We start from the raw sequence: 16,812 nt of genomic DNA, 5'->3' as shown, positions 1-16,812 counted from the left end.
AAGCATTGAGGCAAATGTTTCTTTTATTGCACTTGGGTGTAAAAGATCACCTGGGAGCAGCCCATAGAGGAAGAGCGGGTATGGAGGATCATCCACATGTAACGGAGCTTGCCCGATTTTTCAATAAAATTAATGGAAAATATGACTGGTTCCGTTAGGTGCGCAAGATACTCCCCGCCCAATATCCCTGAATGTCCTGCGTTGAGGCGATTCTTTACTCCATGCACAATAAAAGGAAAATGTGCTCTAATGGCCCTGATCTTGACAGCGGTGGGTTGCATGGGGAGGGGAGCGGCGGCGGAGATTCTTAAGTCAGGGTTTCCACACATGCAGTGGAGTTTTGACTCCACTGCGTGAATATTTTTTTTGCCAGGTTGCCTGCCCAGAAGTCAGCCTGATTGTCAGGCTTGGCTTCCAGGTGGGCGGGGAAGACTCCAAACGAGGCTGCAGCCCCAGGGTAGGGAGCCTGCAGCTGCTACTGGGAGTGTGGGATGGGGGTCTGATCCTCAACCCCGGAAGTGGGTGTCCTATCCCCGATGGTGGTGGGGTCGGAGGGGGCGAAGTCCGATCCTAGGCAAGAGGGTAAGCTTTGGGGACTGGGGGGGAAGTTCTCCTGGCCCACAAGCAGTGCTATAAAGGCGCTTACCTTTTCCCCGAAGCTGTCCTCGCCCCCCTTGAGCTGCTGGGTTTCCCGAGGCCTGGGAAACACTGCAAAGCAGGTTAATTCTGAGGCTGCCAGCCTCATTATAATATTTTAATGACCAACCCGCCTCCTGGGAATGGGTTGGCTGCCCGCCCCTTGTCACGCTACCGTTAAACCCGGAAGTGGGCAGGTTCGGTTCGGGTTTGAGATTTTTAAAGTTTTAAAATCTCATCCAACCCCAACCCAACCGTTTTTGGGGGATAAAACTCATCCTAATAAGTCGACGGCATTGTCTGTTTTTCACAATTACTGAGATTCAGAGGTGTAAGCTCTGCCTCCTGGTACTTCAGAAATACCTAAACCATTGTCCTTGGAACAGGGTACTGCATTTTAACCCTGCACGTCAATTGAAAAGCCTTTTTTAAAAAGACAATAGGCAGTCGGAGAAAAAGTGAGGGCCATAAATAATGCAAATGGTCTCAAAACAGAGGTTGAGCACAAGATAATAAGCAGTCTGAAAGATTACTTTCTCTCAGTATTCATAGAAACATAGAAGATAGGATTAGGCCATTCGGCCCCTCAAGCCTGCTCCGCCATTTAATGAGATCATGGCTGATCATCCAAATTCAGTACCCTGTCCCTGCTTTCTCCCCTTATCCCTTGATCCCTTTCGCCTTAAGAAATATATCTAACTCCTTCTTGAATATATTTAATGAATTGGCCTCAACTGCCTTTTGTGGTAGAGAATTCCACAGGTTCACCACTCTCTGGGTGAAGAAATTCCTCCTCATCTCTGTCCTAAATGGCTTACCCCTTATCTTTAGACTGTGACCCCTGGTTCTGGACTCCCCCACCGTTGGTAACATCCTTCATGTATCTAGTCTGTCTAGTCCTGTTAGAATTTTATAAGTTTCAATGAGATCCCCTCTCATTCTTCTAAACTCCAGCGAATATAAGCCCAATCGACCCAATCTCTCCTCATACGTCATTCCTGCCATCCCAGGTATCAGTCTGGTGAATCTTCGCTGCACTCCCTCCATGGCAAGAACATCCTTCCTCAGATAAGGCAACCAAAACTGCATACAATACTCAAGGTGTGGTCTCACCAAGGCCCTGTACAACTGCAGCAAGACATCCTTGCTCCTGTACTCGAATCCTCTCGCTATGAATGTAAGAAGTCACACAACACCAGGTTATAGTCCAACAGTTTTATTTGAAATCACAAGCTTTCAGAGCGCTGCTCCTTCGTCAGGTGAAGTGGAGAGATACATAAAGACACAGCTTATATAGTCAGAGAATAATGCCAGATGATTACAGGTAATCTTTCTAACTGCCATTTATCACACCTCAGCAGAGAGATAATCACAGCAATCAAAGGTGTGAATGGTGTCCAAACAGGTTAGTCAGGAAAACATTGGGCCAAAAATTCGGGTCGGGGGCTTCCCGCGGGTGCAAGCCCCCGATCTGCACTCACCCTGCGCGCTGACATCTGAAGCCCGGGCCTGCTTGCATTTCCTGTGACAGGCCCGGTTCAGATGTCAGCGCGCAGTGCTTACCTGATCCAGCGGCGTAGTTAGTGCGATGTGCCAGCTGGGATCAGGTGAGCACTGTACAACCAATCGGGAGGGGAAGGTTCATTCATGAGTTAGGGCCCAAAACACTATTTAAACTTTAAATAAAAATTAAAAAAACATCCCAATCATTAATTAAATTAAGTATAAATAAGTTAAAAAAAATAATTTAAACAATTTTTTTTTTGAAAAAAATAAATTTTTAATAAAAAGGGTCTAAAACTAAACTTACCTTATTGTAGCTTCTTTAAAATAATAAACCTGTGGGGAAAAAAATCTAAATTACACTAAAACACCACTTACCTGTAAAAGTAAATACTTCCGTGTGCTTTTTACAAGCGTAAAGACTGGAGGCCTTTACACATGCGCAAATCCCCCAAAACAGAGGAAATCCAAGACGCACGTGCTGCCCCCTACAGCACACGCGCTAGCCTCTTCAACTCTTGGGTTAGAGGAGAGGAAATGCCGGTTTTCAACGCATGCGCTGTGCATGCTGAAAACCAGCATTTCCTCCGGCCAGACGCGTGAGTACCCCTTCCATACTCACGCGTTTGGGGAGGAATTTCTGCCCCAATACATCAAAGAACAATGAGGTGGGGTCACAAGGGGTCAAATGTTGCAGATGCTGGGGTCTGTATGAAAAAAAACAGACAAAAAAACCATTTTTTTTGCTGGAAATCACAGCAGGTCCGGCCGCATCTGTGTAGAGAGAACAAGCCAACGACGACTCGAGTCTGGATGACCCTACGTCAGGTGGGGTTACATGTAGCGTGACATGAACCCAAGATCCCGGTTGAGGCCGTCCTCATGAGCGCGGAACTTGGCTATCAGTTTCTGCTCTACGATTTTGCGTTGTCGTGTGTCTCGAAGGCCACCTTGGAGAATGCTTACCCAAAGATCGGAGGCTGAATGTCCTTGACTGCTGAAGTGTTCCCCGACTGGGAGGGAACACTCCTGCCTGGCGATTGTTGCGCGGTGTCTGTTCATCCGTTATGAAGGCCAACATACCATTTGCCTTCTTAACCGCCTGCTGCACCTGCATGCTTACCTTCAGCGACTGGTGCACAAGGACACCTAGGTCTCATTGCATTTCCCCTTTTCCCAATCTATTGCCGTTCAGATAATAATCTGCCTTCCTGTTTTTGCCACCAAAGTGGATAACCTCGCATTTATCCCCATTATACTGCATCTGCCCAATCACCCAACCTGTCCAAATCATACTGGAGTTTCTCGGCATCGTCCTCACAGCACACACGCCCACCCAGCTTTGTGTCATCTGCAAACTTGGAGATATTACATCTAGTTCCTTCGTCTAGATCATTAATATATATTGTGAATAGCTGGGGTTCTAGGACCGATCCCAGCGGTACCCCACTAGTCACTATCTGCCACTCGGAAAAAGACCCGTTTATTCCAACCCTTTGCTTCCTGTCTGCCAACCAGTTCTCTGTCCAAGTCAGTACCTTGCCCCCAATCCCATGTGCCTTACCTTTACACGCTAATCTCTTATGCGGGACCTTATCGAAAGCCTTCTGAAAGTCCAAATACACCACATCCACTGGTTCTCCCTTACCTATTCTACCAGTTACATCCTCAAAAAATTCCAGTAGATTATTCAAGCACGATTTACCTTTTGTAAATCCATGTTGACTTTGTCCGATCCTGTCACTGTTTTCCAAGTGCTCTGCTATTACATCTTTTATAATGGACTCCAGCATTTTCCCCACTACCGATGTCAGGCTTACCGGTCTATAATTCCCCGTTGTCTTTCTACCACCTTATTTGAATAGCGGGGTTACGTTAGCTACCCTCCAATCCATGGGAACTGTGCCAGAGTCTATAGAATTTTGCAAGATGACCAGCAATGCATCTACTATTTCTAGGGTCACTTCCTTAAGTAACCTAGGATGTAGATTATCAGGCCCTGGGGATTTATCGGCCTTCAATTTCCTTAACACCATTTCCCTACAAATACTGATTTCATTCAGTTCCTCCCTCTCATTAGACCCTATATTCCCCGACATCTCTGGGAGGTTATTTGTGTCCTCTTTTGTGAAGACAGAACCAAAGTATGTATTTAATTGGTCAGCCACTTCTTTGTTCCCCATTATAAATTCCCCTGATTCTGACTGCAAGGGACCTACGCTTGACTTCATCAATCTTTTTCTCTTCACATATCTATAGAAGCTTTTACAGTCAGTTTTTATGTTCCCTGCAAGTTTACTCTCATGCTATTATTTTTCCCCTCTTAATTAATCCCTTTGTCCTCCTTTGCTGAATCGTAAACTGCTCCCAATCCTCAGGTTTACTGCTTTTTCTGGACAATTTGTATGTCCTCTCCTTGGATCTTATGCTATCCCTAATTTCCCTTGTTAGCCACGGTTGAGTCACCTTTTTTGTTTTATTTTTATGCCAAACTGGGATGAACAAATTCTGCAGTTCATCCATGTGATCTTTGAATGTTTGCCATTGCCCATCCACCGTCAACCCTTTGAGTGACATTACCCAATCAATCCTACCCAACTCGCGTCTCATGCCATCATAGTTCCCTTTATTTAAATTCAGGACCCTAGTCTCAGTCATCTACTTCACTCTCCATCTTAATGAAGAATTTGATCAGGTTATGATCGCTCCACCCCAAGGGGCCTCACACAACAGGATTGCTAATTATTCCTTTCTCATTACATAATACCCAGTCTAAGATGGCCCGATCTCTAGTTGGTCCCTCGGCATATTGGTCCAGGAAACCATGCCGTATACACTCCAGGAATTCCTCCTCCACAGTATTGTGACTAATTTGGCTAGCCCAATCTATATGTAGATTATAGTCACCCATGATAACTGCTGTGCCCTTATTGCACGTGTCTCTAATTTCCCGTTTAATGCCATCCCCAACCTCCGCATTACTATTTGGAGGGTCTGTATACAACTCACACTAACATTTTCTACCCCTTGGTATTTCTCAGCTCTACCCATACAGATTCGACGTCATCAGAGCTAATATCCTTCCTTACAATTGTGTTAATCTCTTTAATCAGGGCCACTCAGAAATTTCTTAAAACTTTGTAACAGTTAATGTTGAATTGTGGCAGTCTTATGGGTAGTGTCATGTCTGGATATCGTGTAACTAATGGCACCAATTTTCTTTAGTAAATGCTTCATGCTTTTTACGCTTCTTTAAACACTTGACATACAGCTGATCTGCAACTGGGAGCTAATGTAGCTTTTTTAAATCTACTTTTGAAAAGGTAACGGACAAACAAAGAAAGAAAAGGAGGTGACAGCTGCTTATCAAATGTGTCTAAATTGTTCAATTTATGTTGAGTGCTGTTTCATTTACATTTTATTTACAGGGTGCCATAATTATTCATGAAGTCTATGAAGAAGGAGCTGCAGCCAAAGATGGCAGACTGTGGGCTGGAGATCAAATATTGGAGGTAAAGGAGGGAGGTCAGGAAGCCTAAGTTACTGATGTTAGATTATGACTAAGAAAGCTTTTCGGTGCATTTTAATCTTTATTATGCATTTATCATTGGATCTTTAAAACGAGTGTAAAATCCCAGTAAAACTTTTACATTCACAGTTAGGACTAAATATTAATCAACTGAAACAAATGCATTTGAATGGAAGTACCCTGTTAGAAAAATTAATTTTCTTTACATGTACTCCGTCAGTAGATGGCACAGAGGGTATATCATAGAATGATACGACACAGAAGGTATATCATAGAATGATACAGCACAGAAGGGGGCCATTTGGCCCATCGTGCCTGAGAGCTATCCAAATAGTCCCACTCCCCATAGCCCTGTAATTTTCTCCCTTTCAAGCATTTATCCAATTCACTTTTGAAAGTTACTATTGAATGTGCTTCCATCACCCTTTCAGGCAGTGCATTCCAGATCACAACAACTCGCTGTGTAAAAGAAATTTTCCTCATGCCACCTCTGGTTCTTTTGCCAATTACAGAGGTCTGCGTCCTCTGGTTACTGACCCTTCTGCCAGTGGAAACTGGCAGAAGGGTCATTATTTATTCTATCACAACCCTTCATGATTTTGACCACCTCTATTAAATCTCCTTTTAGCCATCTCTCCTCTAAGGAGAACGATTCCAACTCCTCTAATCTATCTAAAGAATTGAAGTCCCTCATCCCTGGTACGATTCTAGTAAATCTCCGCACCCTCTCCAAGGCCTTGACATTCTTCCTAAAGTGTGGTGCCTGGAATTGGACACACTATTCCAGCTGCGGTCTAACCAGTGATTTATAAAGATTTAGCATAACTTCCTTGCTTTTGTACTTTATGCCACTATTTATAAAGCCAAGGAACCCGTATGGTTTTTTAACAGCCTTCTCGACTTGTCCTGCCACCCTTCAAAGATTTGTGTACACGCACCCCCATGTCTCTGTTCCTGCTCCGCCTTTAAAATTGTACCATTTAGTTTATATTACCTCTCCTCATTCTTCCTACCAAACTGCAACCCTTGCACTTCTCTACATTAAATTCCATCTGCCATGTATCTGCCCATTTCACCAGTCTGTCTATGTCCTCCTGAAGTCTGTTACTATCCTCCTCACTTCACTATATTTCCGAGTTTCATGTCATCTGCAGACTTTGAAATGATGCCCTGCATACCCAAGTTCAGGTCATTAATATATATCAAAAAGAACAGTCCTAATACCTGAGGAACACCACTGTATACTCCCCTCCAGTCTGGAAAACAACCGTTAACCACTACTCTCTGCTTTCTGTCCCTTAGCCAATTTTGTACCCAAGCATCCAGTGCCCCTATGATCCCATGGACTTCAATTTTGCTAATTAGTCTAGTATGTGGTACTTTATCAAACACTTTTTGAAAGTCTATAGACACATCATCCACATTACCTTCATTAACCTTTTCTGTTACTTCATCCAAGAACTCAATCAAGCTAGCCAAACACGATTTTCCTTTAACAAATACGTGCTGGCTATCACTTATTAACCTATACTTTTCCAAGTGTCAATTAATTTCGTCCTGGATTATCGTCTCTAAAAGTTCCCCCACCATTAACGTTAGGCTGACTGGCCTGTAGTTGCTGGGTTTATCCCTCTCCCCTATTTTAAATAGGGCTGTAACATTTGCAATCCTCCAGGCCTCCACTATCTCCACCCTTCCCTCAGCAAACTATAACCTCCTCCTTTACTGTGACATTGGCAGTATCAACAACAACTTGTATTTATATAGCGCCTTTAAATTAGTAAAACGTCCCAAGGTGCTTCACAGGAGCATTGTAAAACAAAATTTGACACCGAGCCACATAAGACAATATTAGGGTAGATGACCAAAAGCTTGGTCAAAGAGGTAGATTTTAAGGAGCATCTTAAAGGAGGAAAGAGAGGCGGAGAGGTTTATGGAGGGAATTCCAGAGCTTAGGACCTTGGCAGCTGAAGGCACGGCCACCAATGGTGGAACGATTAAAATCAGGGATGCTCAAAAGGCCAGAATAGGCAGAGCGCAGATAGCTCGGGGGTTGTGGGGCTGGAGGAGATTACAGAGATAGGGAGGGGACGAGGCCATGGAGGGATTTGAAAACATCCTCCTCTTTTGTGAAGACAGATGCACAGTACTCATTTAGTGCCTCAACCATGCCCTCTGTCTCCACTAGACTGTCTCCTTTATGGTTCCTAATTGGTCCCACCCTTCCTTTAACTACCCTTTTACTATTTATATGTGTACAGAGTAGACAAAAGGGCGTATTCTGTCAGTGGATAGCAGAGGGTGTATTCTGTCAGTAGAGCGGAGGCGAGCGGTTGGGGCCGTGCTCGGGAGTGGGGGAGGCAATGAGGGTGGGGGAGGGAGGCTGAGAGGTCGGGGCCGCATTCGGAGGGGGGGAGGGGGAGTTTGGGACCATCATTGGGAGGGGGAAGGGTGGAGGCTGACCAGTTGGAGCTGCGATTTTGGGGGGTGGGGGGACGGGTGGGGCAGAGGAGCACTCCTGGCCCACTAGAAAATCTGAAAAATAAAAATTAATTTAAATCTTCCCTCTGACCCAGGATCTGGCTCCCGGCAGGTTTTGCCTGACAGGAAAGTTCACCATGATTCTGATGCTTATAACATTAGATTATTTAAATTCAGTTTAAATGAGTTCAAATTCAGTCAATTGACTTGCCCTTGGTAACCTGTGACCAGCAGTCAATGGAAACCATTGATTGGTCTGGTTCTTCAGCTGCAGAAATTACTTGAACATATTTGTAAATTAGTTTAGTTCAGTCACCTTGAAGCCACATTGGCTTAATAATCGGTTACGCTGATTCATGGGAGACTTTACATTTGGGCTTATGCAAATGAGTGTGTGGCAACTTGGGCATAACTTCACCTCGGCAAACCGGCACAGTGTCAAGCGCATATTTCTGATTGTGTCCCAGCGGAAATTCTAGGCCATAGAATTTGTTTTATACTGACAATGTAATTTCAAATTCCATTGTGTTTCCACAGGTTAATGGAATTGATTTGAGAGTTGCCACTCATGACGAGGCAATAAATGTTCTGAGACAAACTCCACAAAAAGTTCGGCTGACAGTCTACAGGGATGAAGGCCATTATAAGGAGGAAGATATGTATGACTTGCTGATCGTTGAATTTCAAAAGAAACCAGGGAAAGGGCTTGGACTGAGTATTGTTGGAAAAAGGTATCAGAAATTCCATTTACTAAACACAAATTTGATTACACACGGGTCATTTGCACAATTTCCTACAAACCCCATTGTCTTACAATATTTACTGTTATTATTCAATAATTGTACATTTTAGATATCAAAACTTGGTAAGGTTTAATAACATCAACTTGCATTTATCTAGCACTATTAATGTAGATGCTTCATAGAGGCATAAACAATGAAAATGAATGCCGAGCCAAAGAAGGAAGTATTAGGAGGGGTGAAAGAGGTGAATTTTAAGGAGGGCCTTAAAGGATGAGAGAGAGGCAGCAAGGCGACGGCGTATAGAAAGGGAATTAGAAAGGGGCCCAGGCAAGAGAAGGAGGGTGGAAATGCACAAGAGGCCAGGGTCAGTCAGAGAGTTCAGGGGGGTTGTAGGACTGGCAGAGACAAATCCATGATGGAATTTAAACATGAGAATTAAAAATGTAATATTGAAGTTGTTGGGTGGGGGGGGAGAACCAGAAGCCAATGTAGGTCAGCGAGCACAGGGGTGAGACTTGATGCGAGTTAAGATACAGGCAGCAGAGTTTTGGATGAGCTCAAGTTTATAGAGGCTGGTCAGGAGAGCGTTGGAATAGTCAAGTCTGGAGGTGACAAAAGGCATGACTGAGGGTTTCAGCAGCAGATGGGCTGAGGTGAGGGTGGAGGTGGGTGATGTTATGGTGGTGGAAGTAGGGGGTTTTGTGATGGCAAGGATATGAGGTCGAGAGCTAATCCCATAAAACTTTTCGAATGTAATACAATATTTAAGATTTTATTCTGGAGGTTTATGGCTTGTTTTATGGCAAAACAAAGTGTTGAAAATATAAATGATACAGTTAGAAAGGGATGCATTGGCCCCTGTCAGGAATATAATATTGGCAAATGCATAGCCAAACTGGAGAAGTAAGCATACACGAAGCATAAGAGAGTGAAGGGTTATGGGGAGCGGGCAGGGAAGTGGCTTTGAGCCCAAGATCAGCCATGATCTTATTGAATGGCGGAGCAGGCTCGAGGGGCCAAGTGGCCTATTCCTGCTCCTATTTCTTAATAAGTTCTTATAAGATAGCTATAACGATTCTGATCACAAAATTATAATGGAACGTTTTTTGCTTGTATCATAAATATTGCAGTAAATTGTGGTAGCATATAGCAAAATTTTTACATGCCTGGATTTAGAACACACAGGCACAACTGTAGTATTGTGACATCCTCTGTACAAAATAATTGGCAAGAACATAGAATACATTAGCGGTAAGGTATTTTAAACCAAGTATCGTTACAAATCTACTTTATCTGTTTATGCCACATTTTTGCTCCCGGATTAGTTATAGGTGAGCAGTGAGAAGACACTGCCACTTCCCCAGAAACACAGTTGGTTAGAATAGTATCACAGCGCCCAGAATATATTACTTGTTTTTGATCTCTTAATTAACCGATACAGGTACCTCTGCTACCCAGTATTCTATACTGTACCTTTTGGTTTATCTGTTTTATTATAAGTATTTGTCAACTGTAAAGCAGTATTTCATCAGTCGTACAGACATAAATTGTGAAGATTTTGCTGGTTAACGCTAATATTTCTTTTTCTTGCCAATTTTTTACCCCTCCCCTGAAGGAGTACAATTCTGTAGGCAATGGGCGCCTTCTGGTACCTCACTAAATGGTCATCATTCATGCCTGGACAGCGAGTGTTGACAGGCTGTTGAACTACAATAGCAACAACTTATATTTATGTAGCGCCTTTAAGATAGAAACTTACATTTATATAGCACCTTTATGATAGACAAGCATTCCAACTATGGGAGCTTCTCCACTGATCCTATCCTCACTCAACATCTATCTATGTGCATTTCCAAAAGGGGTTACTGTTTAGCAGCAGACCCATAGCCACTTCTATCTTCTATTACCCAGGTGGGCTGAGGCTAATTGTGACATCCTGGCTGAGCTAAGTTAACTCAGCACAGGTCAGGATTGAACCTGGGACCTTCTTGGTCCATGTGGCTCATCTGCTCACTGCTTTAACCAGCTGATATTGGCGATGTAATGTCACACATTTTACCTCACTCGCTTTATATCATAGGAAAAAAGTCAGTCCGATTACATGCTGTTTGCGGTCACGGTTTCTACCTATCTGAATAGCTTTATATCAAGTTTTCACTAGCCCACACAGATTTTGTACAGACTGGTTTTGTACCGGATCCTCAGTAGCAGAGATGCCTGAATGGACTAGTGAGAAGGTCAAATGCAAATAATGTGTTTTGGAGGCTGAGATGATGTGTGGTAGGTATTTTAACCAGCTGTCTGTCCTGAAACAATTCAGATATATCTGGCCCCATATCACAAATGTGACACAAAATCAAATCGTTTTCAAAAATCCTTGTTTCTAAATTTCTTGCAGTTGGTGTATTCCAAGTTATAGTTAATGGTTATTTTGTACATGAGGGGAGATTTTCCTGGGTCTACCCAGGCACACTGGATTTCTGGGGTGCAGTGAAAATTAGATAGATCAGACTGCACGCTAGTAAAAAAAAAAAAAATGCCTGATTTCCCTTCCATTTAAATTAATAGAGGAAAACTGATGGGTTGCTTTACAGGCTTACAGACTAACATGCCTGATCTTCCACTGCACAGAGATAATTCAGTGTGCCTGGTACAAACACAAGAAAATCTCCCCAAGAAGTCGTGGAATATTTATAACCAAGCCCAGATCATGAAAATAATCTTTACTAGCTTGAGAACTTACTGTTGACAGAGGCTTTTTTTTAGCAAAGCAGCTGCCTAGTATTTTTGGAACCTGACTGACGTCTGTATTAAGTCTGTACTTGTTTTCTGCAGAAATGATACTGGGGTCTTTGTGTCAGACATTGTGAAAGGAGGAATAGTAGATCTGGATGGAAGACTTGTACAAGGAGACCAAATACTATCTGTGAATGGGGAAGATGTTCGAAGCGCAACCCAAGAGACTGTTGCTGCTATGCTGAAGGTCTGACTAATGCACAGAGTATGATTTAGCAGGGATTTGTAAACAGCAAGTTTGACCAAGACCTGTAACATTAGTAGTGGGGAAATGGACGCATTTTGATGACGATGTATTCTCATCACGTGCACACCCACTGTTTTGTAAGCTTTCTAAAACTGAAAAACACCTGTTTTTTAATGCGGAAGTACATTTTTAGTATCTATTTATAATTTTGTCAAACAAGTGTTTCAAGTTCCTGACGCCGCTGCTTAATGGTTCTGCATCCTTTATGTCACTCTCTGTTTGAGTGAGAGAAATGTAAATGAATTCAATGCTCATTGTAGCATTTGTCAGAGAATTGTTCATTTTTCCAGTCATTTAAATGACAAAAGCAAAACATTTAAATCTTTGGGTTCATCTCCAAATGAGATGTGTAATAGGCTGATCCATGATGCTGGTGTCAGTTACAGCACTTAAAAAAAAACTCATTTCAAGTGCTTGTCTGAAATGTTTGACTCTCGAGACATGGGGGGAATTTTAACCTGGAAGAGAGCATAGGATTGGGTGCGGGTGGGGGTTAAATCTGGCAAAAATGCAAGCGTGTCGGGAAGCCAGCTCTAACCCGCCGACTTCCATATTTCACACCAGCGTCGGGCTTCGTACAAGCAACCCCCTCGGGAGAGGCGGGTGATCAATTGACATATGTTACTCGCTCAATTAGGGCGCTATTGATGTGGGTTTTGCACATCAATTTTCGGGCTTCCTGGAGCAAGTCGAGAAGACGGTGACAATTGAGGGGGCTGAAGCCATGTCGGGGAAAAATGCCAATAAGTACTCAGTACTCTGCTGGTTTCTTACCTGCTTGTGTGAAAGGATTTGTTCATAGTACTTGTGCTAAGAGGTTTCTTTACACATTTTGTAGGTCTCTATACTTTGGAGGTGTCATCTACACTTCAAAGGTTTGGAGGTCTGATCTGCACTTTGGAACTCTGATCTATCAGATCAGCAAGGGTGCTGCTTATGCTGTGTTAGATTGGACCTCAAGATGAGGACCAAGCTGACCAGGAGCAGCAGCAGCCTGCTGCTCACAGACCTGCAGCTCCACAGGAGAGAGGGCAACAGCAGAGAGGTGCAGCTCACAGGAGGCTATACCCACAGCACAGGGTGTACAGGCAGAGGATAAGCTTCCTCGACATGTCTGAACACCAGTGTTTCAGGAGGCTCAGGGTGTCGCATCAGGTGGTGGCAGACACTTGCAGCCTGCTGGAACAAGACCTGGTAGCCATGCTTTACCAGTGGCTGTCAAAGTCACCACAGCCCTCAACGTTTTTGCCTCCTGGCTCCTTCCAGGGATCTGCCGGAGCCATTCAAAAGCATGGCACCATGCTCCTGCTGCTGACCACCTCGGCAACCTCCAACCACACCACCTTTGTCTCAGCTGCAGGCTTCTTCCTCCCATCACTAGGAAAGAGTATCTCCTTCAGCCTCCAACAGCACATCCAGGGAGGCGTCGCTGAAGCGGGGCACTGCCTTTGCCTCATCTCGACGCCATAACAAGTGGTCTATGGCACTCCATTCCAACTCCAAACACCTTCAACTCGCATGTTTGGAGTGTCCTTTTAAATACTGGAGTTGAAATCACATCGTGTGCGTCATCACACCCGCTAACGCTAATTGGGCGGGGAACCCGGAAATAAAATGATAATGAGGTGGCTGAGTGAAAAAGCCACTGACTGACATGCTGCACTTCCGGGTGTCCCACATGCTATTGGGCCCCCTGCTCCCAGCACGTCTGCACATTAAAATCCAGCCCATAAACTCTGTAAATAAAATCATTGTTGAGGTTTTAATCCTCCTGCCTGTCTTGCACATTTTGTTATCCCTGCCCAGTCACAATGCATCTATTGTAAAGATCACAGCCTACAGAGATTTTTTACAAATGAGGATATAATGGTAAATTCACTAATCTTCTAGCTGTCTTCTAGTGTAACTCTCCACTCAGAGCATAGACTCAGTGAATTTGCTCCATTGCGTGTATCCGGTTTGGTCTGAGTTACGGATTCAGACACCATAGGATCCATTGGATTAGTCAGTCAACAAGTTGTAGCAGATACTACTGTGGCAGGGAGCTCACCATTTGAAATATTGTTGAAAATGAACAAAATCTTAAATCGCTGGTCTCTACATTGGGGAGACCAAACGCAGATTGGGTGCCTGCTTTGCAGAACACCTCCATTCAGTCCGTAAGGGTGACCCCAAGCTTCCGGTCGCCTGTCACTTTAATTCTCCGTTCCACTCCCACTCTGACCTCTCCGTCCTCGGCCTCTTACACTGTTCCAATGAAGCTCAACGTAAGCTCAAGGAACAGCACCTTATATTTCGATTAGGCACTTTACAGCCTTCTGGACTCAACATCGAGTTCAACAATTTCAGACCATAACCTCTGCCCCTATCTTTTTTTTCTCTCTCTTACATGGCAGCTGTTGATCATTCTGCCAGTGCCATTTACACTTTGTCGAGACCCATCTTTTGTTTCTTAACTTGTCCCATTACCATCTCCTTTTGCCTTGCACATCATCCTTTTTGTCTCTTAATCTCTCCTGCCTTCCATCCGATCACAGACCTTCCCTTTTGTTCTTTCCTCCCCTCCCCCCTTTCCCTGCCCCTGCACTTGCTTAAAAACCTGTTCGATCTCCAGCATTTTCCAGTTCTGATGAAGGGTCATCGACCTGAAACATTAGGTCAGGCAGCATCTGTGGAGCGAGAAACAGAGTTGAGTGTTTCCAGAATTTTCTGTTTTTATTTCAGATTTCCAGCATCCGTAGTATTTTGCTTTTGTATTCTTTTATCTGTATCAGTTGAAAAAAAGTTTGCTCTACGATGTGTAATTTTATGTGATGTAATCCACAACATAAAGATCCTACCAAATTATCATACGTATGTTCTACTTGTACAGTTTGAAAAGTTCTCAGATATTCAAAAAATAAAGTAACCTTTCCCCTTCTGATTTTTAGTGTGCACAAGGCACAGTAAGATTAGAAGTTGGCAGGTTGAAGGCTGGATCATTCTCATCTGATAGAAGAGGTTCCCAAAGTAGCCAGGTTTGTACCTCTAAGCTCATGTTTGAACTATTCTGCGGCAAAGTATGACTAGTTGGTTTGTTGGGGCAGGGCTTACTTATTTTTTTGTTCAGTATGTGTAAACCGTAAACAGTGGGAGTGTTGATCATTTAGATCAAGTACAATTAGATGATGCTGGAAGTTCTAGTGTATAGTTAAATTATGGACCCAATGTTATTATATGTCCCTTAAATGTTTGGTGATTCTAATAGTTTCTTTAAAGTTTTTTTTTTAAATCTCTTTTTCAAAGAGGGTGCTAAAATGCAAAGTTTACTGGGTTGAATTTCGTACATGGATCATTATTAATCTTGGAAGTCACACAACACCAGGTTATAGTCCAACAGTTTTATTTGAAATCACAAGCTTTCGGAGCGCTGCTCCTTTGTCAGGTGAAGTGAAGAGAAGCATACAGGCACAGCATATATAGTCAGAGTGTTAAGCTGGATTAATCCCATACTGCCTTACTAATGATTCGCAAAGCATGATGGACTACTTGACATGCAGTGAATAGTTTAAATGTAAAAAACTGATGCAGGACTGTGGGAATGCAGTACACATAGATAAGAAAGGACAGGAACAGAATGTTTAGATAACTGTTGGAGACAGTCTCATGGTCGAATTTTGTTGAAAGCAAAAGTGAATTTTAAACAGAACTTTGTAAAAGAAACAAATGACTTGTGCAGCGTGTGATCGCCTAGTTTTCTGTATTCTCATGATGACTTGCAATTTATGAAAATGTATAAATATTGTAACCCCGTGAGTCTAGGCGCTCACTCTTTGGGAGGCATACTTGTATGCAAACACAATTGGGTTTCTCAGTGTGAAGTCCAGGTACCTTAATAAAACTTTACTTATTTTACAGTTTCTGACTTTGTGTATTACTGAGAAAGTGATAGACTGACCGGCGTGTTTAGCCTCCTAAAGCAGCAAACCCTGACCCCAAGTTAGGGGTAGATCCTCCTCACAGAAGCGAGGGGTTAACAAGAGAAAACTGCCAGATGACTACAGGTAATCTTTCTAACTGCCCTTTATCACACCTCAGCAGAGAGATAATCACAGCAATCAAAGGTGTGAATGGTGTCCAAACAGGTCAGTCAGGAAAACATTGCATCAAAGAACAATGAGGTGGGGTCACAAGGGGTCAAATGTTGCAGATGCTGGGGTCTGTATGAAAAACAGAAAAAGAAACAAAAAACTTTGCTGGAAATCACAGCAGGTCCGGCCGCATCTGTGCAGAGAAAACAAGCCAACAACGACTTGAGTCTGGATGACTCTACGTCAGGTGGGGTTACATGTAGCGTGACATGAACCCAAGATCCCGGTTGAGGCCGCCCTCATGAGTGCGGAACTTGGCTATCAGTTTCTGCTCGACGATTTTGCGTTGTCGTGTGTCTCGAAGGCCGCCTTGGAGAATGCTTACCCGAAGATCGGAGGCTGAATGTCCTTGACTGCTGAAGTGCTCCCTGACTGGGAGGGAACACTCCTGCCTGGCGATTGTTGTGCGGTGTCTGCTCAGACGAGGAGGAACGCGATGGACACCTACAGACGCTGAAAGACGCCCTTGTAAGAACGGGATATGACGCTCGACTCGTCGATCGACAGTTCTGACAGGCCACAGCGAAAAATCGCATAGACCTCCTCAGAAGACAAACACGGGACACAACCAACAGAGTACCCTTCGTCGTCCAGTACTTCGCTGGAGCGGAGAAACTGCGCCATGTTCTCCGCAGCCTTCAACATGTCATCGACGACGACGAGCACCTCGCTAAGGCCATCCCCATGCCTCCACTACTTGCCTTCAAACAGCCGCCTAACCTCAAACAGACCATCGTTCGCAGCAAA

At 43.7% G+C, this 16,812-nt stretch overlaps 1 protein-coding gene across 1 annotated transcript in view; it reads left to right on the top strand.

Annotated features, from left to right (window-relative positions):
• Positions 1–16,812, top strand: part of mpdz (multiple PDZ domain crumbs cell polarity complex component) — a 399,568-nt gene that overhangs the window by 328,806 nt on the left and 53,950 nt on the right. The window contains exons 41-44 of the mRNA XM_085986223.1: positions 5,568–5,651; positions 8,687–8,880; positions 11,728–11,875; positions 14,866–14,952. Of these exons, the coding sequence (XP_085842349.1) occupies positions 5,568–5,651; positions 8,687–8,880; positions 11,728–11,875; positions 14,866–14,952 (513 nt within the window). The remainder of the gene's footprint in view (positions 1–5,567; positions 5,652–8,686; positions 8,881–11,727; positions 11,876–14,865; positions 14,953–16,812) is intronic.

Source organism: Somniosus microcephalus, chromosome 1, assembly GCF_052327205.1.
Source record: "Somniosus microcephalus isolate GS21.2 chromosome 1, FLI_Smic_1.0, whole genome shotgun sequence".
In the NCBI taxonomy this organism is placed as follows: Eukaryota; Metazoa; Chordata; class Chondrichthyes; order Squaliformes; family Somniosidae; genus Somniosus; species Somniosus microcephalus.
This window is presented reverse-complemented; position numbering and strand designations above follow the sequence as displayed.